Source organism: Lissotriton helveticus, chromosome 2_1 (genome assembly GCF_964261635.1).
Source record: "Lissotriton helveticus chromosome 2_1, aLisHel1.1, whole genome shotgun sequence".
In the NCBI taxonomy this organism is placed as follows: Eukaryota; Metazoa; Chordata; class Amphibia; order Caudata; family Salamandridae; genus Lissotriton; species Lissotriton helveticus.
Genome location: NC_136059.1, coordinates 1,025,093,350 through 1,025,115,333, shown reverse-complemented (window position 1 = coordinate 1,025,115,333; position 21,984 = coordinate 1,025,093,350). Strand labels below are relative to the sequence as shown.

General features: G+C 46.3%; 1 protein-coding gene across 4 annotated transcripts in view; it reads left to right on the top strand.

Annotated features, from left to right (window-relative positions):
• The window catches only part of NAA35 (N-alpha-acetyltransferase 35, NatC auxiliary subunit), a 423,189-nt gene that overhangs the window by 205,184 nt on the left and 196,021 nt on the right, over positions 1–21,984 (top strand). For all 4 annotated transcript variants that reach the window (XM_078675799.1, XM_078675796.1, XM_078675797.1 and 1 more), the window contains exon 12: positions 19,230–19,408. In XM_078675799.1, the coding sequence (XP_078531925.1) occupies positions 19,230–19,408 (179 nt within the window). The remainder of the gene's footprint in view (positions 1–19,229; positions 19,409–21,984) is intronic.

Sequence of the window (21,984 nt, the reverse complement as noted above, 5' to 3'; positions counted from 1 at the left end):
TGTTGTCCTCCCGTTCAGATGGGCGGCTGTCTTTGACAATTTAGATTCTCCTCGTACGCAACTTGAATCCCTCAGTTTGAGGCAGTACTCCAAGTGACGCAGACACCCTCGGCATGCTAACTTTTTACAGCTTCCCTGGTAATCACAGTCGTACAGGAAGTGATTGATCCAGCTTTTTCATTAAAATTTAGACTTCTCTCTTTGTTAATTATTCCTTCAGGTGGCTATTTGCGACTCCTGTTTATATTTGAGTAAGGCCCTGTGTTTCTATTAAATTAAGTAAGTGTAGGAAGCTGGCTCTGTATATGATATTACTATTAGTTGGTAATACCATGCACAGAGTCCAGGGGTTCCCCAAAAGTGTACAGGAGTCTTATGTAAAACCCAAAGTGCTCTATTTGTGGTAGTGTGGGCAAGCAGCCTTAGACCTAACACAGAGGAGTGTAAGACATTTATTGCACAACAGTGATCACTAATGGACACATGACTCAATTTTAGAAAATTATACTTTGTTTTTTTCTTTATTTTAAGACCAAGGTCTTTACAATCAGGTAAGTATGTTTTCGATGAAAAATTATTTTTAGATTCAGAAGTCGACAATGCAATTTCAGAATAGTTCAATATAATCCTGTGGAGGAAAACAATTATGCAGTGTAACAGGCAAGTATGCCACTTACAGTTCCAGCCCAGTCTTCGGGTGGCTCAGGCCAACACTGAGGGCATTGTCAGTCAAGGGGGAATGGGGGCACCCAGAGGTGCAGGATCCAGTATCCACGCCGTGGCGGTTGATACCATCAATGATGTTTACCCTTGCGGTCGTAGAAAGCAAGGAAGTGGGATGGTATTCAGCAGACCGCCCACAGAGCTACTGTCACGGTCACTGGGAGCAGGCTGCTGTAGATTGGGTGAAGGAGTTCCTCCATCTTCGGACCGTCCCGGATAATTCGCAGGCAGACCAGGAGGCGCTGAAGGAGGCCGGCAGGGCCATTTACTGGAAGGTACGGGCTCTTGGGCCTGGAGTTGGGAACTACTTGAGTTGTTGGGCCGGGAGGATCCTGCGAGGTCGTGGAGGCCGTCCAGCTTGGATGTTTTCTTCTGGCAGGGCAGAGTCGCATCAACACAAGTGCCAGTCCTCTACCACTGCGGTCGTTGAGTTCTTTTGTAGCAGTGAGTCGCGTCGACACGAGTGTCGGTCTTCACTGCTGCGGTTCTTGTACTGGCAGATGCTGGGGACTAGAGCCTCTAGTCAATACTGAGGTTTTCGGCATTTTGGCGAAGGTTGGAAGGTCTCCGGGGTTTCATGGAGACCTTGCAGGGTTTCTGGAAGAACAGCAGGCCCAGTGGTCAAATTGGTTGCAGGTGGCGGGGGTCTTGCCGAGTTTTTTCTGCAGCGGATCAGTTCCTGATTCTTTAATAGTTGTCTTCTTCTTTGGTCCATCGAATCTTGAGTGCCAGGTCTGGGGGAGCCACCTAAATACTAAATTTAGGAGGCGTTTTAGGGGAGTAGCAGGTAGGGCCAATGGGCACCTTAGCTGGGGTGACAACATCCTCTTATTATGCCACCCTGCTTAGGAAGAGGCATAGACTTTGCCCTGATTGGAGCGGTCCCCCCATCTTAAAGATGGCTGGGACTGAGTGTTGTGCTTCACTTCGCTTCCCTCACCTTAGGGGTGCTGTTGGCAGAGGTGGGAACACCTCATATCTTTTTTCATTTTACCACATTTTTTTCCCGCCAAAGTGGGGGTGGAAACTATGGGCTGCCATTGCTGCTAGCAGCAGAGGCTGGGAGTCGATTGTAAAGGTGGAAGGCCTTTGAAGCTTCCCTCTTCTAGCACTGGCCCATCCTTGGTGAGAAGGCATGACACCCAGGATGTGCATTGTTTCTGGTCCCAGAAAGTAGGGGCTCTCTACCCAGGGGTCCAGAAAACTGTCTGGTGGTGACTGGCTGCCTACAGCCAATCAGAGACCACACCTGGGTTGGTCGGGATTCAGGGGCACCTCTGAGATTCCCTTTGGGTACATGGTACACTAAATCCCACACTGGCGTCAGTGTGGATTTATTGAAATGAGTAGTTTAGTACCAAACACTCCTATATTCAGTTGAGCCAGCATGGTGCTGTGGAACTCTACTTGTCGAGTTCCCAGCGCATGTACTCTCTATGGCTTCACTGGTACTTGCAATATTAGGAAATTGTGCCCACTATTGTAGGGGCATATCTGCTCGTGCCATCACCTGTAGCATAGTGCACCCTACCTTAGGTCCGTGAGACCCGCTAGCGGGGTGACTCACCTATGTTGTCAGGCAGTGCTTGCTTTCAGGCAGTAATAGCTGGCATGGCACCCAGGCAGGGTGCCATGTCGACTGTGTAGTTTTTCCTTCTTAGGGGCATGCAGTCTGCAAGGGCAGTGCCATGGTCCCAGTGAGGGGAGTTTCAAGTGACCCTCTTCAGCTAACAGGCCCTAGATACCCAGGGTGCCATTTGCTTGGGACTAACAGGGGGCAGAAGTACCAATTGGGTGTTTGTTCTAGGGAAAGTGCCCTGGCACAGGGGACCTGGTTGGCAGGGACCCTGTGCACTACATTTGAAACCACATCAAAATCAGGCAAAACGTGGGGGCTAACCATTCAAAAGAGGCACTTTCTCAAATGCCCCCCCTCCCCCAATGATCGAGAAGTAACCTGGAGAGTCTTTGTCTTCTAAGTGGAAGAACCTTCAAGCAACAGGTTAGGCATGTCCCTCATCATTTGTCTGGGCTAGGACTGCACCTAGCCCATGTTCATAGGCATCTGGTTACACAATGAACTGCTTGGTATAGTCTTAAGCTTTCAGGACTGGGACAGAGCACATTCCATCCTTCAGAGTGTCAAAAGCCTTTTGGCAGCCCACTGTCCAGTTTACTTTCTTTGGCCATCCTTTTGGAGGTAAGTTCTGTGAGGGGAGTCATTATGGACCCATAGTCCTTCACAAACCTCCTGTAGTACTAAGTCAAGCCAAGGAATACCATGACTTGGGTCTGGGTGGTTGAAGCTTCCCAATCCAGAATTGTCTGGATCTTGGGTTGGAATGGCTGAACTTGGCCTTCACCTATCGGGAGACCCAAGTACACAACCTTTCCTGTTTGCCTTGATAGTGTGGCCGGCACTTTTCAGAGCCTCAAGGACCTTGCCATGGTGGATCAGGTGATCCTGCCAGGTGGAACTGTAGACCGCAATGTCATCCAGATAATCTGCACTAACGGATTCCAGCCCAACAAGGTCTTTGTTCATAAACTGTTGGAAGGTGGCAGGGTCATTCTTTAGTCCAAAGGGTATCACAGTAAACTGGAAGGTCCCATTTTGGGTGGTGAATGCAGATTTTTCTTATGCTCCAGGGGTCAGACCTATCTGGCAGTGCTTAGATGTGAGATCAAAGGTGCTGAGATATTTGGCTGCCACTAACCTGTCAATATGTTCATCTGCTCTAGGTATTGGTTGTGCATAAGTTTTTATCACAGCATTGAGGTCAATTTAGGCCACACAAAACCTAATTTCTTTCTTTTCACCCTTAGAGTGAGGTTTGGGGACCAAGACTCGGCTGGGTAAGGGTCTCTCTGAGGGTTCAGTGACACCCAAATCCAGCATCTTGCTGACCTCAGCTTGGATGCTTTCTCTCTGACATTGTCAGACTGCCTGTTAATTTTGTTTTTGACTGGTAGGCTGTCACCAATTTCCACATCATGGGTACACCAGCTGGTCTGACTAGGGCTCAGAGAGAACAGCTCAGCATACTGACTTAGGACTTGCCTGCAGTCGGCTTGCTGGTGGGCAGTGAGGGTGTCGCGTACTCGGCTTCCTCGGGATCAGGGTGATGCTCAAGGGGGTCCACCTCCTGACATCCTCGCACTCTGACTAACAACAGTACACAGAGTATAGAGGCTATCAAGTGAGGGAAGGTAGGGAAGGGTCAGCGGTGGAAAGGGATTACCTGCAACAAAAAAGCATAACATTAATACTGTACAGTAATCCTAACTACTCTCAGTATGGTCTCGCTAGGTTCTGACTAATACCTGGTAGAGTTCTCCCCCAGAGGGTAGTTCCTAAAATGCTCCAGTAAGATGCCTCTTTCATGGATAGTGTAACCACACCTCCTAGGAAACGCAAGAACCTTTCATAAATTCCTGACCTCAATATAATAGGGACATGAGCATAAGGATGTCTCACACACTCATACTTACATCCACTCCCCTAGTATTCCCAGAATAAAAATAGAATGAAAAAAGTCTTGAAAAGAGAACAAAGTCCATAATCTTAAATACCTAGTGCACAGAATCCTTTCTCAAAGTTATTACACAGTTCTTAGGGTCTCCTTCCAACGAGTGAAGTCTCTACTGATCCAGTACCACAAGTTCCAATCAAATGGCCAATCCACGGGTAAACTAAGAATGCAACAAAGTACTATACAATGAAAAGAAACTCTGCTCCATCAGTAGTCAGCTCTTCCTCCATTTTCCAGGCGATGCAAAGTCCAGGAAGGTGAGCTGATCACATTCTCGAGGGTGGGGGTAAAAGGTGAAAGGAGAAAGATAAGCGCACACACCCAGGAGCGCGGGATCCAGGAACAGCCCGCCGCAGCCGCGAGCGGGCGAAACAAAGGAAAGCTCACGCTCAGCCGAGCAGAGCCTCAGAGATTGCCCGCCGCGAGCGGGCGAAGAAGGTTGCACAAGTGGCGTCCTCACTAATTGTCAGACACGGGGAAACACGGTGGTTCACGCTCAGCCGAGCGGAACTATAGGGAGCAGCCCGCCACAGCCGCGAGCGGGCGAATCCAAGTTGCGTCCTCACCCGAGTGCGCGACGTGGGCACAAACACGGCTCAGCTGAGCCTTCACGAGCAATCCAAGGTTGATTCTCGGGACAGCTAAGCAACCTAACTGCCTCATAATGCCGGTAGACTCAAGAATCACGTACAACACTTACGTGTTGCTACGTGATTGATATAGACAGACTCCTCCCCCCAGAAAGCCTTCTGGGTGTTTTAGTCCCAACTCTGTTACGCGAAGTAGGCGCTCCCACCTTCCTCAATTCCTGACAGAGGGTGTCTGAAAAGACCACTCCACCCACACACCCATCTTGGGAATTGCTGGAGAGGAATCCCGGCGAGGCTCACTCTCGTTTTCCTGTCCCTCATCTGTGACCATGAGCAGGGTCATGTCAGCTCTGTCGTAATAGGGTTTCAGGCGATTGACATGTATCACCCTTTTGGGGTGTTTGCTACTGCCAAGGTCCACAAGATAGGTGACCCCCCCCCCCCCCCCTTTTCTTTCAAGGACAGAGTAGGGCATCAACATCCCCAACAGGTTCTCCCCAGCTCTCAGTAACGACTCACTCAACCCCCATCATTAACAATCAGAAAAAAAGAAATAGCTGAAACCTCCTGGTCACAGATCTTTGTAAGATAAATGGATACAACATGGCTCACAACTTCACAAGCTTTCAACCGCCCTGTTAGAACTGGGGATCTCTAGTTGACATTGGCTTGCACCTTTGCCCGAATAGGGACCCTTGCTTCTAGTCCGGGTAAGGGGGCTACACTCCCAAATAACCCCTGCTCAACCCTGTGTTAGCTTGGCACGAGCAGGAAGGCTTATCTCGGAGGCAGTGTGTAAAGCATTTGTGAACACATACAGTAATACAGTGAAAACACTACAGATGGACACAACACAGGTTTTTATAAAAATAGGTATTCTTTATATAGACTTAACACAAGACAAAAATCCACAATACAGTATAAGAAAATGAATTTAAGATGGTAGAAATAACTCAGTTCACTTTAGATGGTAAATGCGACACATGCCCTACAAAGTACCTTTGGATGCGTCACGCAAGATAAACAAAAGGTTTGCAGGGAGGATGATGCGTCGGTTCCTTGCTTCGGGAGAGGCAATGCCTCTATTCCTCAGTCCTTGCGCAAAGTAGGCGATGCGTCTGTTCCTTACCGGAGAGGAGGTGATGCGTCGATCTCGTGGTGCGTCCTGGTTGCGATGCGGCAAGATTGCGCCCTTAATGCGATGCGACAACATGAAGACGATGCGTGCCCGCCCGGCAGCCGTGCGGCGACTCTTTAACTTTGGTGCTGCAACAGGCCCTGTGACACGCTTCTCCAGTGATTCGACTGCGACCCTTGCGGTTCGACACGCTTTTCCAGTGATGCAACGACACACAGCTGCGACGGAGATACGCTTCTCCAGTGATGTGACGGCAACCCTTGCAGTGGCAATACGCTTCCCCGATGATTCAAGGGCAACAGCTGCGGATACGACACGCTTCTTCTCGTTGAGTCGCGCTTCCAGCTCCCAACAACACGCAGGCTTCTGAAGACAGAATTCCCAGCATGGAAATTCCAGGGGGAGCTGGTGGTGAAGTCTTGTATCCCTGAGACTTCAGCAGGAGGCAAGCACAGTTCAAGCCCTTGGAGATTCTTCTTCAAGATGATAAAAGTTGCAAATAAAAGTCTTCCTTCTTTCCTTGGCAATAAAGAAATCACTGCAGGCCAACCCCAGAAAGCAACACACTGGCACAGGGGAAGTCAAAAACTCCTGCAGATTCTCTGGTTCTTCTCCTTGGCAAAAGGTCCGTCTTGACGTCCAGAAGTGATCTAAAGTTCTGGGGTCTGAGTCCCCCTTTTTATACACACAAATCCTTTGTCTCTGAAGGCAGAGAGTGCTTGTACCTAGTCCAAACCAGTTCTGGGTGCATTCTGCCAGTGCACAACTTCTTCCTTTGTCAGTGTGCGCCAGGGTCATCAGACGCACCACAGGAGGTGGAGCCAGCATTGTGGAAGGCATGCACAGCCCTATTCAGGCCCAGGTGTTACTCCTCCCACCACTCCCAATGCAGATAGGTCTATTCAGCCTAGTGCTGACTGACCCTGCCTCCTGGAGCCACACCAGCCACTCACAAACCAAACATGCAATATTCAACCTGGCTGGATGGTTAGGCAAGAAAATACCTACTTTCTAAAAGTGGTATTTTCAAACACAGAATGTTAAAACCAACTTCACTAAAAGTTGTGTGTTATCATTCTGAGTTCAGGCATACTAAATTCTTTTTTCTACCATGTTCCCTGGGTCAGTTAGGATTATAAGATGTTATAATCAAACTGCCCATTCTGGACTATGGGGACAGGTAGCCTTGCAATAGTAAAAAACTGAAATTCGCTGTAATTCACTATGAGGACATGCTACACACATCAGGGCATGTCCTACCTTTGTCATACAATGAACCCTGCCCTAGGGCCTACCTTAGGGGTGACTAACATGTAGAAAAGGGAAGGTTTTAGGGACTGGTAAGTGGGTGCACTTACCAAGTCGACATGACAGTACTAGACTGCACACAGGCTCTGCAATGGCAGGCATGAGACGCACTTTATAAGCTACTTCTGTGGGTGGCACAATATGTGCCGCAAGCCCACTAGCAGCATTTGTTCTACAGGCCCTGGGCACACATGGTGCACTGCACTAGTGTCTGGCAGGTAGATCAAATAAGCCAATCATGGAGTCACTAATTCATTGCAACAATTTACAATAGGGAGCACTTGCACTGTGGCACTGACTAGCAGTGGCACAGTGCCCAAAGCATCTAAACCAGCGAAAAACATATAAAAACAGAGGAGACAACAGCAATGGCTGCTTGCTACTTTGAATCTTAGGAAAGATTGGAAATTGAAAAAATGGAAGGGAGACTCACGCCAATGGTACCAGGTTTAACACGCCCAAATATGGGTGCGGTGTGGGCACCTCTGTTATTGTGCCATCTTGCAGCCCACCCAGATTGTGCTTATAATTTCAACAACCACCTCCTTTCTGCAGTTGAACTTTCATAGACCCATATCAATTACAGAAGTACCCTTCAGCATAAATATATGATCAACTATTCAATTGCAGTACATTGTGCACCCAAAACCACCTACGCTTCCACTATGCATTGCATTGGGTTATCTCGAGATGTGGCAATGTCCAGTGTCATTGGAGTTTCTATTGGGCTGTCAGTATCATCAAGATCTTCTTCGTCCTCCTCAGATCTCTGATGGTCAGATCCAAATTTTTTGTTGCGGTATACTAGTGCATGGGTGTCTGTTGTATTTCCTTCTCAGTCTTTCCTGACTCCCTAGATTTCGGGTAAAGTAACTGTTCACAATTGTCCTGGGCCCCCTGTATCATCCAACCCCAAGCCTCACTAAGTTCAGTCAAAAACATTATCTGGTCATCCACCATACCTTTCCGGTTTGCTGGGAAGATGAGCTTATATTTCAGATCAAGTTGCCGAAACCTCTGCTTCACCCTCCAAGAATGAGTGCCACTTGTTCTGAATCGCAACTATCTAGTCATTGAAAATGAAGTCTCCTTGGTTCTCTATCAACAGTGAACCATTCCTGCTACTGGATAGTAAGATCACATCTCTGTCATGGTAGCATAATACATTTGTTCCCACCAAAAACACGCCGGGGGTCGAAGGGGCTGCAGGAACCCTGTGAGCTCTTTCAATAATTAATTGTGAGGACACGGCCTCTGCTGCAATCTTTTCCTGACGCCAACTTTCAAGCAAGGACACCATGTTCTAACCCTCTGCTCGTTTCGGCAGGTCTAAAATATTTAAGTTACGGTGGGACTGCCCTCCACAGCTTCAGCCCTGGCCTCCAGAGCACTGCACAAAGAGCAACTGCACCTAGATTTCCCCTACAGCAGGCTCATCCAAAGTTTTGTCCATGACCATTACACTTACAGTTGTTTTTTTCTGATCAATTCTGAACAAGTTGAGATGCAAAACCACTGTGTCAATTTTAATTTTGAAGGCTTTCCGAAATTGTATGATTACCGACAGGGTGTGGTCTAATTTGCAAACTCTGAAAATGCTTTGTTAGCAGCTGTGGAATTACTGTTGTGCAGGTTGTCCTCCGCTCTTAAGGTGCCAGGTTTAAGCTGCCCATGTTTGCCAATTTCCACTCTCATGTGGAGGCTTTGAGAATTCAGTCGGGTCACTATATGTCCTTACAGGCCTTCCCTGCGCTCACTGGAACGGATATGAAGGGAGTTCAAGCTGGAGTGTAGGCTGCTAAGGTGCCATGGCGTCAGATGAAAGACTGAGCCAGACGAGAGGAGGGAAGCAAATTTCATTTGACAGAAAAAACATTAAAAAAACAGTGATATCTAGGCGCTGATGAAAATCAAAACTGTAATCTGTGGTTCTACTTCCAACCCCCAGCAAAGATCACCACTGTGACTCTGGGCAGGCTTTTAATGTGTTTGGGTGGTGGTCTTGACCTTTTGTATCTGAGGAAAATTCAGCAATTAAGAAATTAAACACTAAGTCTAGCACAAATTAGGGTGCCTCCTGCTAGGATGTGCCCACATTGCTCTTCCTCTTGTGAATCACAAGCATGCACATTCGCGCAACTGCAGTGCTGAGGGGGTAGTGTTGGAATCATCACGGCTGGGCCAAAGTCAGACTGCGCGAGCACCCACACTAGTGGGAGCTGCTCCCCAGCCTCTGCTAGCATCACAGATTGGGAAGTGGAGCTTTAAGAAGTAACCATACAGTGTGCAACCAAACTTGTTTTGACTTCAATAACTGTTACAGACCTTGGCAGTTGAAATAAATAGCATAAAGGCAGCTTTAATTTGCCTACATTATTGTTGTAATTATAGTCCTGGGAGTGTGAATACGGATTGTACACCACAATCCTTGCAACAGCTTTGCTTTAGTCTTGCAGTACTACTAGTAAGCTGTGGGGAGAAGCTCAAACACAATGCTGGTTGGTTCCCTACATATCCCCAGGTATAATTGTGTGCCTTTGTATTATCATGTGTAACATGTATACATGATTAAATTACTTTTTCTTTTTTAAATCAAAACACTAACTTGGCCATGTTTTATTAATTGATGTTAAGAGGTCCTGAGTGTCTACCCCTCACCATCTCCTGGAGAAAGCTTAGACCTGTCTGCCTCAATACTTGAGTGTCAAGTTCAAAAGAGATGTACTTGATTTTCAGTTTTGGTATGGTTTGTTACGCAGATTTTCTGAGTGCATTATCACCCTGTAGGGTATCTGACACTGAGCAGGTAAGGTGTCTGACGCTGAGCATTTGTGAATGTAGCCAAACCAAGGGCCTAGTGGGACTACTTGAAAGTCTGGTGCGATGTAGTAGAAGGATCGACTGCCGGACCTTGTTTTCCATAACCATGGGATGTGTGCATTAGGAGTCTGGAGGAGTCTGGAAGGTTTCTGAAAGCAGATGCGATTGTTGCAATGTGCTTGGCCTGTACTGTGTAGTGCCTTGAAATTGAGGGCAAGGAGTTTGAATTGTGCTAGTTTGTGTAAGGGGTGACGAGTGGAGCTCCTTAAGGTGTGATGTGATGTGATGTGATGCGAGTGCGGCGTGGAAGACTGAGACTGATGCTGACTGTTGAGTAAAGTATTGGAACTTTTATAGATCCACATGCTTGAATAATTCCCCGTTATTGAGATGCGAGTCCCACGGTACCTTAGCAATATAATGTTAAGCGAAGACTAGGAAGCCCCTATGTCTTTCGGGTTTGTAACATATCTTAGTAATTTAAAAAAAGGGACTAAACAGATTTCAACCAATCATATTTCCTTGCCCTCTAGAACACTCCAGTGAGAAGCTTGAGTCCCTCTGATCGTCATGCTAGCGAGTCTCCACTTAGCTCTGCTCAGTTATACCTGTTCTTCACTATCCTTAACAATTCCAAACCTTCTGAATTTCCTCAGAGATATACAGATTATCCTTAAAACCAATTTTTCTGTATTTTTTTACTTCAACTCTGGCTTCATCATGTCAGATAAAGAAAAGAAGAGTCTTTCAGGGGCTATTCTACTTGTGGAAAGAAAAGGCTTCATTCAGGTGACCCTCATCAGGACTGTATATATTGCCTTTATTCAGCAGATAAGGCCAAAGAATATCAGATATGGCATACTTTTTCTATGAAGACTGCAGGACTGTGAGGAACAGCTGCTGATAGTGCTCCAAAAACTTAGGACCAGGAAGGAGCCCATGTCTGATGACGACAGTGAACGCTCTTCAACCTCCTCAAGAAAATCACAGAAGAGGGAAAGATCATCTCATTCTCACTTTTCTTTGGAGCAGCCTAAATAAGCTTGAAAAAGACCACTCATGGGTCTTACTGAGGTCAAAGTCCTTCAAAATCTCCTCAGGAGTGTGACGCTTCTGTCAGCGAAAGGAGAAAAAACAACTGTCGCCTCAAAAAGACCTGAAATAACTAGGTCTGAGCTGCTTACACTATCTCCTAAAGTCTCTCACTCCTTCAAGACACCGTCATCAGCACCATTTACTGGCAGAACGTCAAAGAAAATCTCGTTGTCGGCTCTGGCAAAGACATACATGGTGGAGTCTACGGCACCGTCTCCACTTGAAATATAGCAGTGTCTTTCTCAACAACGACATCCTCGTTAACGGCTCACATGCCTAGACTGTCAACGCTGACTCTGACCTCGTCGCTACAGTGGACAGAACACACTGCCCTCTCGACGTCGTTTCTGCAAATTCTCGGCGACTACATTGACAACGACCCTTTTGATGAGAGAACAACTGCAAAAACAGGAAAAAATAAAGCAGTTAACTGCTGCACATACCTCTCCAAGCAAGATGTCACCAGCCCATCTCTTGGATGAAAAAGATTCGGATGAGCCCTTTGGGGTGGCACACAGCCCATCCGAGCTGCACATCAAGTGCCAGGAAGACAACTACGATGAGGGTGAATAAGTGGAGCAAGGATATTATGCCCCTCAAGATCAATATCATCACTAATCCCAAGAGGAAATTGTGTGTCTGCCTTACAGACCTGCACTTCATGCTCTCAGATTATATAAAATGTTTTCCACCAACTTAATTTACTATTGCACAAGCTTCCTCACTTGTAAAATCTCCATCTGGGCAGCCATCTACTCCACAGCATAGACCATTGTTACTGCCTATGTCGGTGAGGCATTCTTCTCAAATAGCTCTTCTTCAGGACCTAACAACTTCAGATGATGACAGAGATAGGGAGCTCCACAACCCCCACATGGAGTGGGATGATTATCTTTTACCTACACCATCATCCCCGTCGCAAAACCCAGTGGATTACTCACCAGAAGACATGGGGGGATTCCATAACCTGCTAGAAAGAGCAGCAAAGATGTTTGCCTGCCCATGCCCTCTAGCAATAGCAATAAATAAATAAAAAGCAATAAATCTAAAGATATTTTAAACATTGTTAAAGAGCTTTCTTAGTTACAGAGAAAGCATGTCTCAGTGGTCACCCAAAGTAATATTCAGTTATCACACAAGCAGACCAGCACAGATCTAAAAAACCCTCAGCGCCAAACTTGGCACCTCTGGACAAAGACGGTAGATGCCTTGATGATATTGGTGAGCACTTTTCCTCCATGTCAGCGCTTACTGTAAGGGTGGCAAATTCCCTTGCGGTTCTTGTGCGATATGATCAGCAAATGTGGTCCAATAATACCCCTTCTCTGGACCAGCTCCCGGAGCACATCAAAGCAGAGGCCAAAAAAGTTTTACAGAAAGGTGAGCGTGCATCATCGGAGGTGTTAGATTGTGCCATGGGTATTGCCACTACTGCATTCAGACAACTTAGAGGAGCTGCTGTGTTAAGGAGACAGGACTGGCTCAAAGCTATGTCTTTTAGACCGGAGGTCCAAAAGAAGATTTTGGATCTACCCTTCGATGGTGAAGCACTTTTCGGAAAGCGTGTTGACAAAGCCCTACAGGCCATTTAAACAGACACGGACACAGCTAAGTCATTGGGTACACTTCAGTATTGGAAATTGCCCTTTCGAGATGATAGGGTACAAGGACTTCCCTCCTACACCAGGGGTTAAAAACAATATTGTCACCCCTCATGTTCATCTGCATCCCACCAGTTTTGTCCCCAGTACTCACAACGGCAACCATAACAAACAGCCTACAATAGGCCTGCACAAGAGGCAGAGCAGGATGTCAGGGAAAGGACACTGGCCGACGTCAATGATGGCTTACAGGATCCAGCTACTCCCCCTTTCTCCCTTTTTGACCTAGGAGGAAGAATATGCCTCTATATTTGACGCTGGCGAGATTTAATGGCGGCCGAATGGGTCTTAAATCTTGATCAGTTCGGCCATACGTTAGAGTTCATACAGACTCCCCCCCCCCCCCCCCCCCACCCCCAACAATCACGCTTCCAACCTCCATTCTGAAACATCTACGCTTTCTTAAGTTGGAGGTCAAAACCATGCTCAAACAGGGGTGAAAGAAAGTCTCGCAACTTCACATCCGGGAAAGGGACTCTATTCAAGTTTCTTCTTGGTCCGCAAGAAGTTGAAGGAGTGGTGACGAATTCTAGACCTGAGAAGCCTCAACACCCATATCAACAAGCATTTACAATGCAACGGTTTCGCCTTTGAAAAAGTTAAAGCTATTGGCATTGTAAATGACAACATTTTTATTTATGTGTTGGGAGAGAGAGAGAGAGAGACCCACTAAGGCTCCCTCAATAGTGGGGGGGACGGGCGAATGAGAGAGAGGAGGGGGACTCCCTCAAGACTGTGAAAGAAGGAACGGTGGGCTCCCTCAAGAGTGAGAGAAATGGATTGGGGGCTCCTACAAGAGGGAGACAGAAGGGACAGTGGCTGTTGAGGTCCTTCAAGAGTGAAAGAGTGCGCGGGGCCCCTCAAGAGTGAGACCTTTCTGAACTCCATCATCTCACTCATCCCCACAATTAGAGCTGACACACGTGACCATCATTCTGTGCACTCTGCAGAGAGGCCAAGGACTGGATGTTCACGTAGTCTGCACACCTTATGACCCGCAGAGAGGCCAAGGACTGGATGTGCACGTAGTCTGCATCCTTATGACATGCAGAGATGCTAAGGACTGGGTGTGCATATACACACACCTTTTGACCCGCTGACAGTTAATGTGAGAAACGTGCACGGCCTTCAGCCTCGTTTCAGAGCATTCAATACCTCTTCATCATATAACACCCATGTGCAACCTCAGCACACTCACACCTAGAGACTTCATGTATGCACTATACTAAAGTCACATGTTCCATGAGAAAAGCTGTAGAAACGCAACATGGAGAAAAAACAAAATCTCTTATGCAATGCCAGCTGTAGCAAAATGTGAAATGTTAATAGCGATTCTATTACTGAAATGGAAATATGTTAGAGACTTTATAGTCACGGTGAAGGCCTTTTCTATACTTCAGGTGATATACAGAATACAGCAGCGCGCCCCGTCTGTAATCTTCCTCCACGATCCCATCTGAACCTTTATCACGCTCCCTTCATTGGTTTCCCATTAAAAAAAAAGTGTGCGCTCTTCAAACGTATGTGTTTGGTCTTTAAATCACTGCACGGAAGGGGAACGCGCGATCTTAAAAATAAACTGCATCCTTATATCCGGTACCCAGGCTCAGGTCCAGTGACTGAGCTATGATGTCTGCTATACCCCACAGGGATCCGTGCAGCCAGATGTGGCGGCCGCTCCTTCCCTCTCCTGACTCCCAGACCCTGGCATCAGCCACCCTCGCCCATTCGCTCCTGCTAAGACCCCATCTCCTTCAAGACACTTCTGAAAACATGGTTATTCGATCTTTAATCATCATAGGAAATGTGACCCGTATCTGTATGTGTACAGACGCACGGCGCTCCTAAACCTGGGGAGTGTGGCCCTCACGGGGGCCCGACCGCGAAGGCCACGCCCCCAAACGCTCCGGTAAGGAGAGGGACTCGGGCTCTGCACCAAAGCACCGGGCAGCACGTGCAGCCGGCGCTGGAGGTCACACGGTGAGTGAGTTCCAGCCTCAACCCCGCTGACTGCTGGAGAGGTATCATCCCCATGTTGGATGTCAGAGCGGTTTACACCACGCATACATTTTACTAAGACAATATATCATACAAATGTGTACAACAATGTACACTATGTGTTACATGAGTCAATGAGGGTTACGCCATATATTGCCTACAAGCCAGGAGGACATGCAACTGCTACGCGCAGGCATTATAGGTAAGAGTGCAAGTTCGGGAGCAACACAAAGTGGGATTTACAACGTGACACAGTGGTAAGGATGAGTCTTTATTACTACCAAAGGAACGCCTTTTAGCAGCCTGTGAAAAATGACAGATTGAGAAAAACAATATGGTTTTAAACCCAAGCGTTGCAACTTTCATGCAGCTCCTTGATGCTGGTTCGTAGCTCACTGAGCTATCTTGGAAGCACTGCAACTTATGAACCGGAAGTAACCAGAGGGTCAGTGTCACGATCAGTGACCCGCCTACCTATCCCCATAACATCAAATCTGTGATCTGCATCTTACGCCTCTTGCTTTGCAGCAGGTACATTAACCTGCTACACTACTTTAAAAGTCAAAACTCTGACTAACCAAAACACAGATCCCTCCAGCAAGGGCATTAATGACCAAAGATATCTTACTGTTGTTTTTATCCCCTCAAAATTGCTGCGCACTCAGAAATCACCGCAGCCGGGACCTCAGGCCCAGGAGAGTTTAAAATGCAGCCTCTTTGTGGCCAATTAAATATTTATAATTTACTCTCATGTTTCTTCGTGACGCCAATTATTTTAAAAAAAATTGTAAACGTGGACTGTGAGACTCTGCTTTTCATGACGCCGCCTCGTGACTCCGCCCCCTTTCACAATCACACCCTGACATCCTATGGTTGGGCTCCTGTAGTATGTTGTTTCCCAGTTCCTGCACAGCATGGAACAGATGACGTCGTGGGGGTAATGCAGCCCTTCCGGGGAGCTGGGTGTCACCACCACTCTCACTGGTGCATGTCCTGCGCAGTCTACTCTGCGTTTCATCCGTTCGAGGCCGATAATATTACATTCACGCGCTCAGGTTCACCCCACGAGGAGGCCAAGTGTACCGCACAGACACGGAACGCCCCCCTTTGACCTACACACACCCCTACACCCCCACGCGTTTATTCCTTGCTCTGGAGGGAGAGGGTTGGGTCTCAGCTCATACACCAGACGCAGTGAGTGATTTTGGACAAACAACGTTGCTACTGATTGGAGTTTGAAGTTGTCGTAGCGGCTACCCTACCTCTGCACGCGAGGTTGCTTATCAGGCAGTTGTGCAAAGCCCTTTATCACAAGTAGTGTTCACACGGCCAAGAGACTGGAGCCGACCCCCATTAGAATGATGCACTCTGTACACACAAAGCGACAGAAATGATACAACAGTTATGCAAAGCACTTTATCACTGGCAGGGCTCAGACGGCTCAGAGACTGGCGCCGGCCCCGCTCTAGAGTGATGCATTCTCTGTGCACACAGTGGCATAAGTGACATTCTTTCTCACAGGTACTTTAACGCTCACAGAGTGCGAGGGACACGCACCCTCGGCCACGTGCCTAACACAGGTGATAAAAGCCGCTCGTGAAGCAAGACCGCATTAGTGATTTTAGATTCTCATTTCTCTTTCATTCTTAAAGAGTTCGTTTTCCGCTATTCTCTCATCTTCCTATAGAAACAGTCATTGTCCTTCAGTCATGCAGGCAACCGGGAATAATATCACGCAGGCACACGGATAGCGGGAGGGGGGCGGGCAGGAACACGGACAGCGGGAGGGGGGGCGGGCGGGCACACGGACAGCGGGAGGGGGGGCGGGCGGCTACACGGACAGCGGGAGGGGGGGCAGGCAGGCACACGGACAGCGGGAGAGAGGGTGGTCAGAAAACAGCCAGCGGGACAGGGAACAAGACAACAATGAACACAAACCGGTGTAAAAAAAAACAAAAAAGTCCACGCCCACGTCTTCATGACGTTGCAGAGAGGGAAAGAATCGTCGGGAACGCCCACCAATCGCCTCGGGAAATGACGGACAGTTCTCTCTTCCAATGGCTTGCCTCCATTTATGGAGCTAGCCAATGGAAGAGAGAGGCTGAACTAAAGCACACAGTGTAACTCAAAAGATTTAGACTTGCGCCGAAAAGCTGCGCGGCGCAGCTTTTCGCCAGGTCGAAACCTAAAAAGTTGTTCCACATGTTAACATTGCAGGATATTCTGCTACTCCTAAACAAAGGAGATTATATGTCAACCCTCGACCTCGAGGGTGTGTATTTTCGCATCCCCATCCACCCGTCAAACAGAAAATTCCTAAGATTCAAAGTAGCCAGCAGCCATTAACAGTTTAGGGTTCTTCCTTTCGGCCTATAGTCTGCCCCTCGAATATTCACAAAGTGTCTGACTCTTGTGTCAGACTACTTGAGGAAAAATAAGCAACAGGTGTTCCCCTATTTCTACGATCAGTTAGTCAAGGCACCTTCCAAACACGCTTCATAGAAGTCGACAGCTGCCTGCACAACCCTATTCAGGAAGCTGGGCCTCACTCTGAATCCGGAAAAGTCAGTTCTCGACCCATCAAGAAGCAAAAAGTTCTTGGAGCAACGCTCAACACTACACTCTGCAGAGCGTAACCCATGTTGGAGAGGCAATCAAAGTTAATGTGATTAGCAAATGTTATACAAAGAAAAGGGTCTCTTTCTGTTCGCCTCTATAAGTCCCTCCTAGGAATGATGTCCTCATGCATCCTTCTGGTTCCTTTCTGCCGTCTATGACTGCATCGGCTCCAGGAGGAATTCAACAGACAGAGGATTCAGGCTACGGGGTCTTTCGACAACCTCATGAAGGTCACTCACTTCATGGTCAAAGCCCCATCTTGGTGGAGGCGTCATGCGAATGTCAGTCGTCCTTTCTTTTCAAAGGCCAGCTTCTCCGCTAGTTGTCACCACCGATGCCTCACTGGACGGGTGGGGAACATGCCTTCAAGATCTGCCGGTCAGCAGCAGGTGTAAAATGTTTAATCTCCATTATCATATCAGTCTCCTCGAGCTCAAAGTGGTGCACCTAGCTTTACAAGCTTTCCTTCCATGAATAAGAAACTGCACAGTAACCATCCAAACGGACAGTACAACCATGATGCACCACAGCAACAAGCAGGGAGGGACAAGAACTCATCTGCTATCCCAGGAGGTGCAGAGCATCTGGGAATGATCCATCCACCATGGACTGCATTTATGAGCAGAACATGTTCCAGGAAAGGAGAACACGATAGTGTACACTCACAGTATGCTCAGGACCTCTTGCCACATGTGGGAGCTGAACTAGAAAAACAACATCTTCTCTCAGTGGGGCAAACCAGATCTCAACCTCTGTGCAACCCCCCAGAACCGGGAATGCCAGTTCTTCGCACGGTGATGGATTAAACCCAGATCTGTTGACTGGGTGTGAGTGTTTGATTGGTTCAGATGCTCCGTCCACCACCACCCCCTTTTGTACCAGTTCTTCGCAAGCTGGCATCATCATCTGGGGTCATGGGGGAATGCATTTCCGATGGCATGGTCCGGAATCTTTGCTTACGCCTTTCCTCCCATACCGCTCCTCCCGAGAGTCCTCATGAAGATGAAGGCCGAACCATGCAAAATAATTCTCATAGCCCAATCACAAAAAGGGGTACAGCAATCTGTCTTTCGTCATGGCTTTCTCCAACATTAAAAGAAAAATTGCTGTTACATCATCATCTCCAGAAGTCTTTCTAATGACCAAGTAGTGTTCTTCCCTAGAGCAACATGCTGCTCTTTTGATAATTTAGGGAGCCTGCGTTGCCTCAGTCCCTGAATTGTTGTGGTGTTCGGAGTGGGAAGTATTCATAACTAATTATTTCAAAGGCCTCCTGTGTGTGCATCATTGCCACGTTCTCCTTTGTGACCACTTTCATCCATGTGAGGGAGTTGAGGTCGAGGTTCTTTCTTTAGTAGCTTTGCCAGAAATTTACCAGACATTTGTCCTTCTCTGAGAAACAAGTGCCTAAATTCTTTTGTGTGGAATGTGTCTAACATATCCATGAGCATCCATAGCTTCTTTCTGATTTCAATTGTTCTTGTAGGAACTGGGTGTTTAGCAACTTTGTTTCCAGCTTACCACCTTTTAGGTATGACTTCATCAAGATCCTACCTCTTTTAGAGCTGTTAAGTAAAGATACTGTGTCCTCTATAAAGTCACTTAATCAACAACATACTTGGAGAGGAATGTCGTCATGCTCTTGAAGTTGAATATTACTTATTAATGGAAATTTATATTTAAATTAAAACATAATTTTAGACAATATCCATTATAGAAAGTTTGTTTTATGTTTTTAATTTAGATCATCCAATAATGATGGGTTTTGAGCCTCTTGTGAACCAGAGGTTGCTTCCACCAACCTTCCCTCGATACGCAAAGATCATAAAGAAAGAAGAAATGGTCCACTATTTTGCAAAACTTATTGACAGAATAAAAACTGTGTGTGAGGTTGTAAACTTAATGAACTTGCACAGCATACTGGTAAGTATGAATATGGTTAGTCTGGATGTACAATCGTAGACATGTATCATATGCTCCAGTTTTTTGTCAAATCTTTAATTTACTGTGGTGAAGAAGTGTGATTTTGCAACTCGTTACTACACATGTTCAAAAATTGTGTGAAATTGTAGTATTTATATACTGCTTTTCTGCCACTTACAGTGCCCAAAGAAATTCAGGTGGTAGAGGAAGAGGCTACTGTTTGTTTTTTCAGAGCGGTCTGGGTGGGAAATATAGGTATCATGCATGAGGCTGGAAAAGTACTTAAAAATTCTGGTGGTAAACTTGTACCTGTGCTTAAGCATGGAATGAAAGTGGAGAGATTTGTGAGAAACTGACACATTTTTGTATATACCTATCATATTGCTTAATAAATGTACCATCCTGAGTCTCTCGCAGCTCCTTTCACAGGGGCACAAGTGCTGTCTACTACGAAGTGGATCAAGTTCTTTAAATAACCAGGATTTGCCGCTCCTAAGTATTGACCGCAAACTGTATTTGAAGGTGCCGCCTGCAAGATGTTCCTCCATCCTAGTGAACATAATACACGAAGACCAATTAGGCTTTGTAAAAGACAGACTTTTTAAATTGTTAAGAGGACGGTTCACCTTGTTGAGAAGCAAATAATAAAAAGATCCCTTTCGTTTTCCTGGTTGTGTATGCTTAGAAGTCCTTCAACAGGATGGGCCTTACCTTTGTAAGGAGAGTAGTGTCTGAATTCAGCGTGAGGGAAGCCTGCATTAGGATAGTTGTGGCCCAATACATGCACAAGCGAACAAGAATCTTATCCTACAATGTATTCTCAGACAAATTTACGATTCAAAAGTACATGAGGCAGATATGCCCTGCCTTTTCACACTTATACTACAATAGCAATGGTTCAAGGATAACAGACGAAAGGCATACAGATGCTGGACTTTAGCAGAACAGCTCACTAAATAGTTATTTGCAGATGACATCATACTCCATCTAAAGGACCCATTACACTCTACGCCACCACTACTAGATCTCCTGACAGTCTGTGGGGACGGCATCTGGATTTAAAGTTATCCTAGAAAACTCTTGTTAATGCAACATAAGGACAACCGAGATAGACTAAAGGTGAGGGCACCCTTTAAAATCAGTAACAGTTCTCCTCCAGGGGATCTCCATTCTAACTAATAAGCACTGAATATTCCTGCCCATGTGCAGGATCCTGGAGTACCTTTTTTTTTTTATTAACTAAACCATGTATTAATTATATATACAGTTTCTTTCTGTATAAAAATGTATTAGAACAGCCTGTAACAAGCTATATTGATCTAATTTTGAGCATTTCCTTAAAAAAAGGAACGTTTAAAAAAAATATATATAAAGTAAAAACAAAAAAAAAAGAAACCTAGTGACCTGAAAAGCACTCTCAAAGAAAATCGAAACAAACAATGTATCCATAAGGCTGAAGCCTGAAGGGCCAGGCGAAAAATGTGTTGCTCCTGTAAGGCACCGAGCACCCTAGTATCCCATCATGCCCGGAAGATAGCAGTTATTCTGGCTTCTGTTGACAGGAGCATCTTAGAGGTTTTTTCTTGGAAAAACTTTCCAACTCTTTTGCTTGGTGTCTTTTAAGACAAAAAGCACATTTTTGTTCTTTTTACTGGAAAAAAATATTTTTGACTTCACAAAATATCATCCTTTTTATGAAGTGTCCTAACTGAAAGAAAAATAAAGGCTCATGAAATATACCACACAAAGGTGCTAAGGTCAAAAAGGAAGCATGAACAATTGTCATTTTAAAAAAATCTCTGCAGGTATCCAAAAAGATATGGATAGGGAACTCACTCATTTTTTTTGTGGCATGCTTCATCATTGGTGACCTATCCACACCAAGGTGAGGTGACTACCACCTGGCGAACTTAACCGCGGAGCAGGAATTCAGATAAATTATACTGGATAATAGCAGGGATTTCTGTTTTGATAGAAATATCTTGGGGTGTATCCTTTATTTTTTTATTTTTTTAATGGTGAGGTACCCTAGTTATGATTGAAACTGTATAACATGGATAGCAGATCAATTATTATGAATCATCCGTCCACCTTCACCCAGCCAGCATGCTACTGCCTTCACCTTGCCCCTGCGGGTCATTAACCTTCATCTGAGCTTTACTTAGTTTAGTGACTCTGCCTATTTTACATTCATTCCATACATCACACGAAGGAATGCAAAATCATTATTCAACCTACTTGGTTCGATTTGGCACCCTTGCTTTGGGTTACCTTTGTGTCCCTGATTTAATGAGGGCCCTTCGCCCTCTAAGCACATACTCATTAAGAATTTTGGGGTTGATAGTCACCTACATTCCTTCATCAGTTCTCTCTTGATCTACATGGGAAAAAAAGGGCCAAACTGACCCTCACTCGGTCTGTAAGTGTACCTCACGTCCTCTTAACATTCCGACTCCGGCAAATTCTGTAAGAAGTTGTTGCGGAGAACTTTAAAGGACAGGGAGAAGGTATGACTGTGCGGTCTTTAGGAAGAGCTGTGCAGACGTGAAGTGCCCAGAAGTGCTGAGAGACGTGGA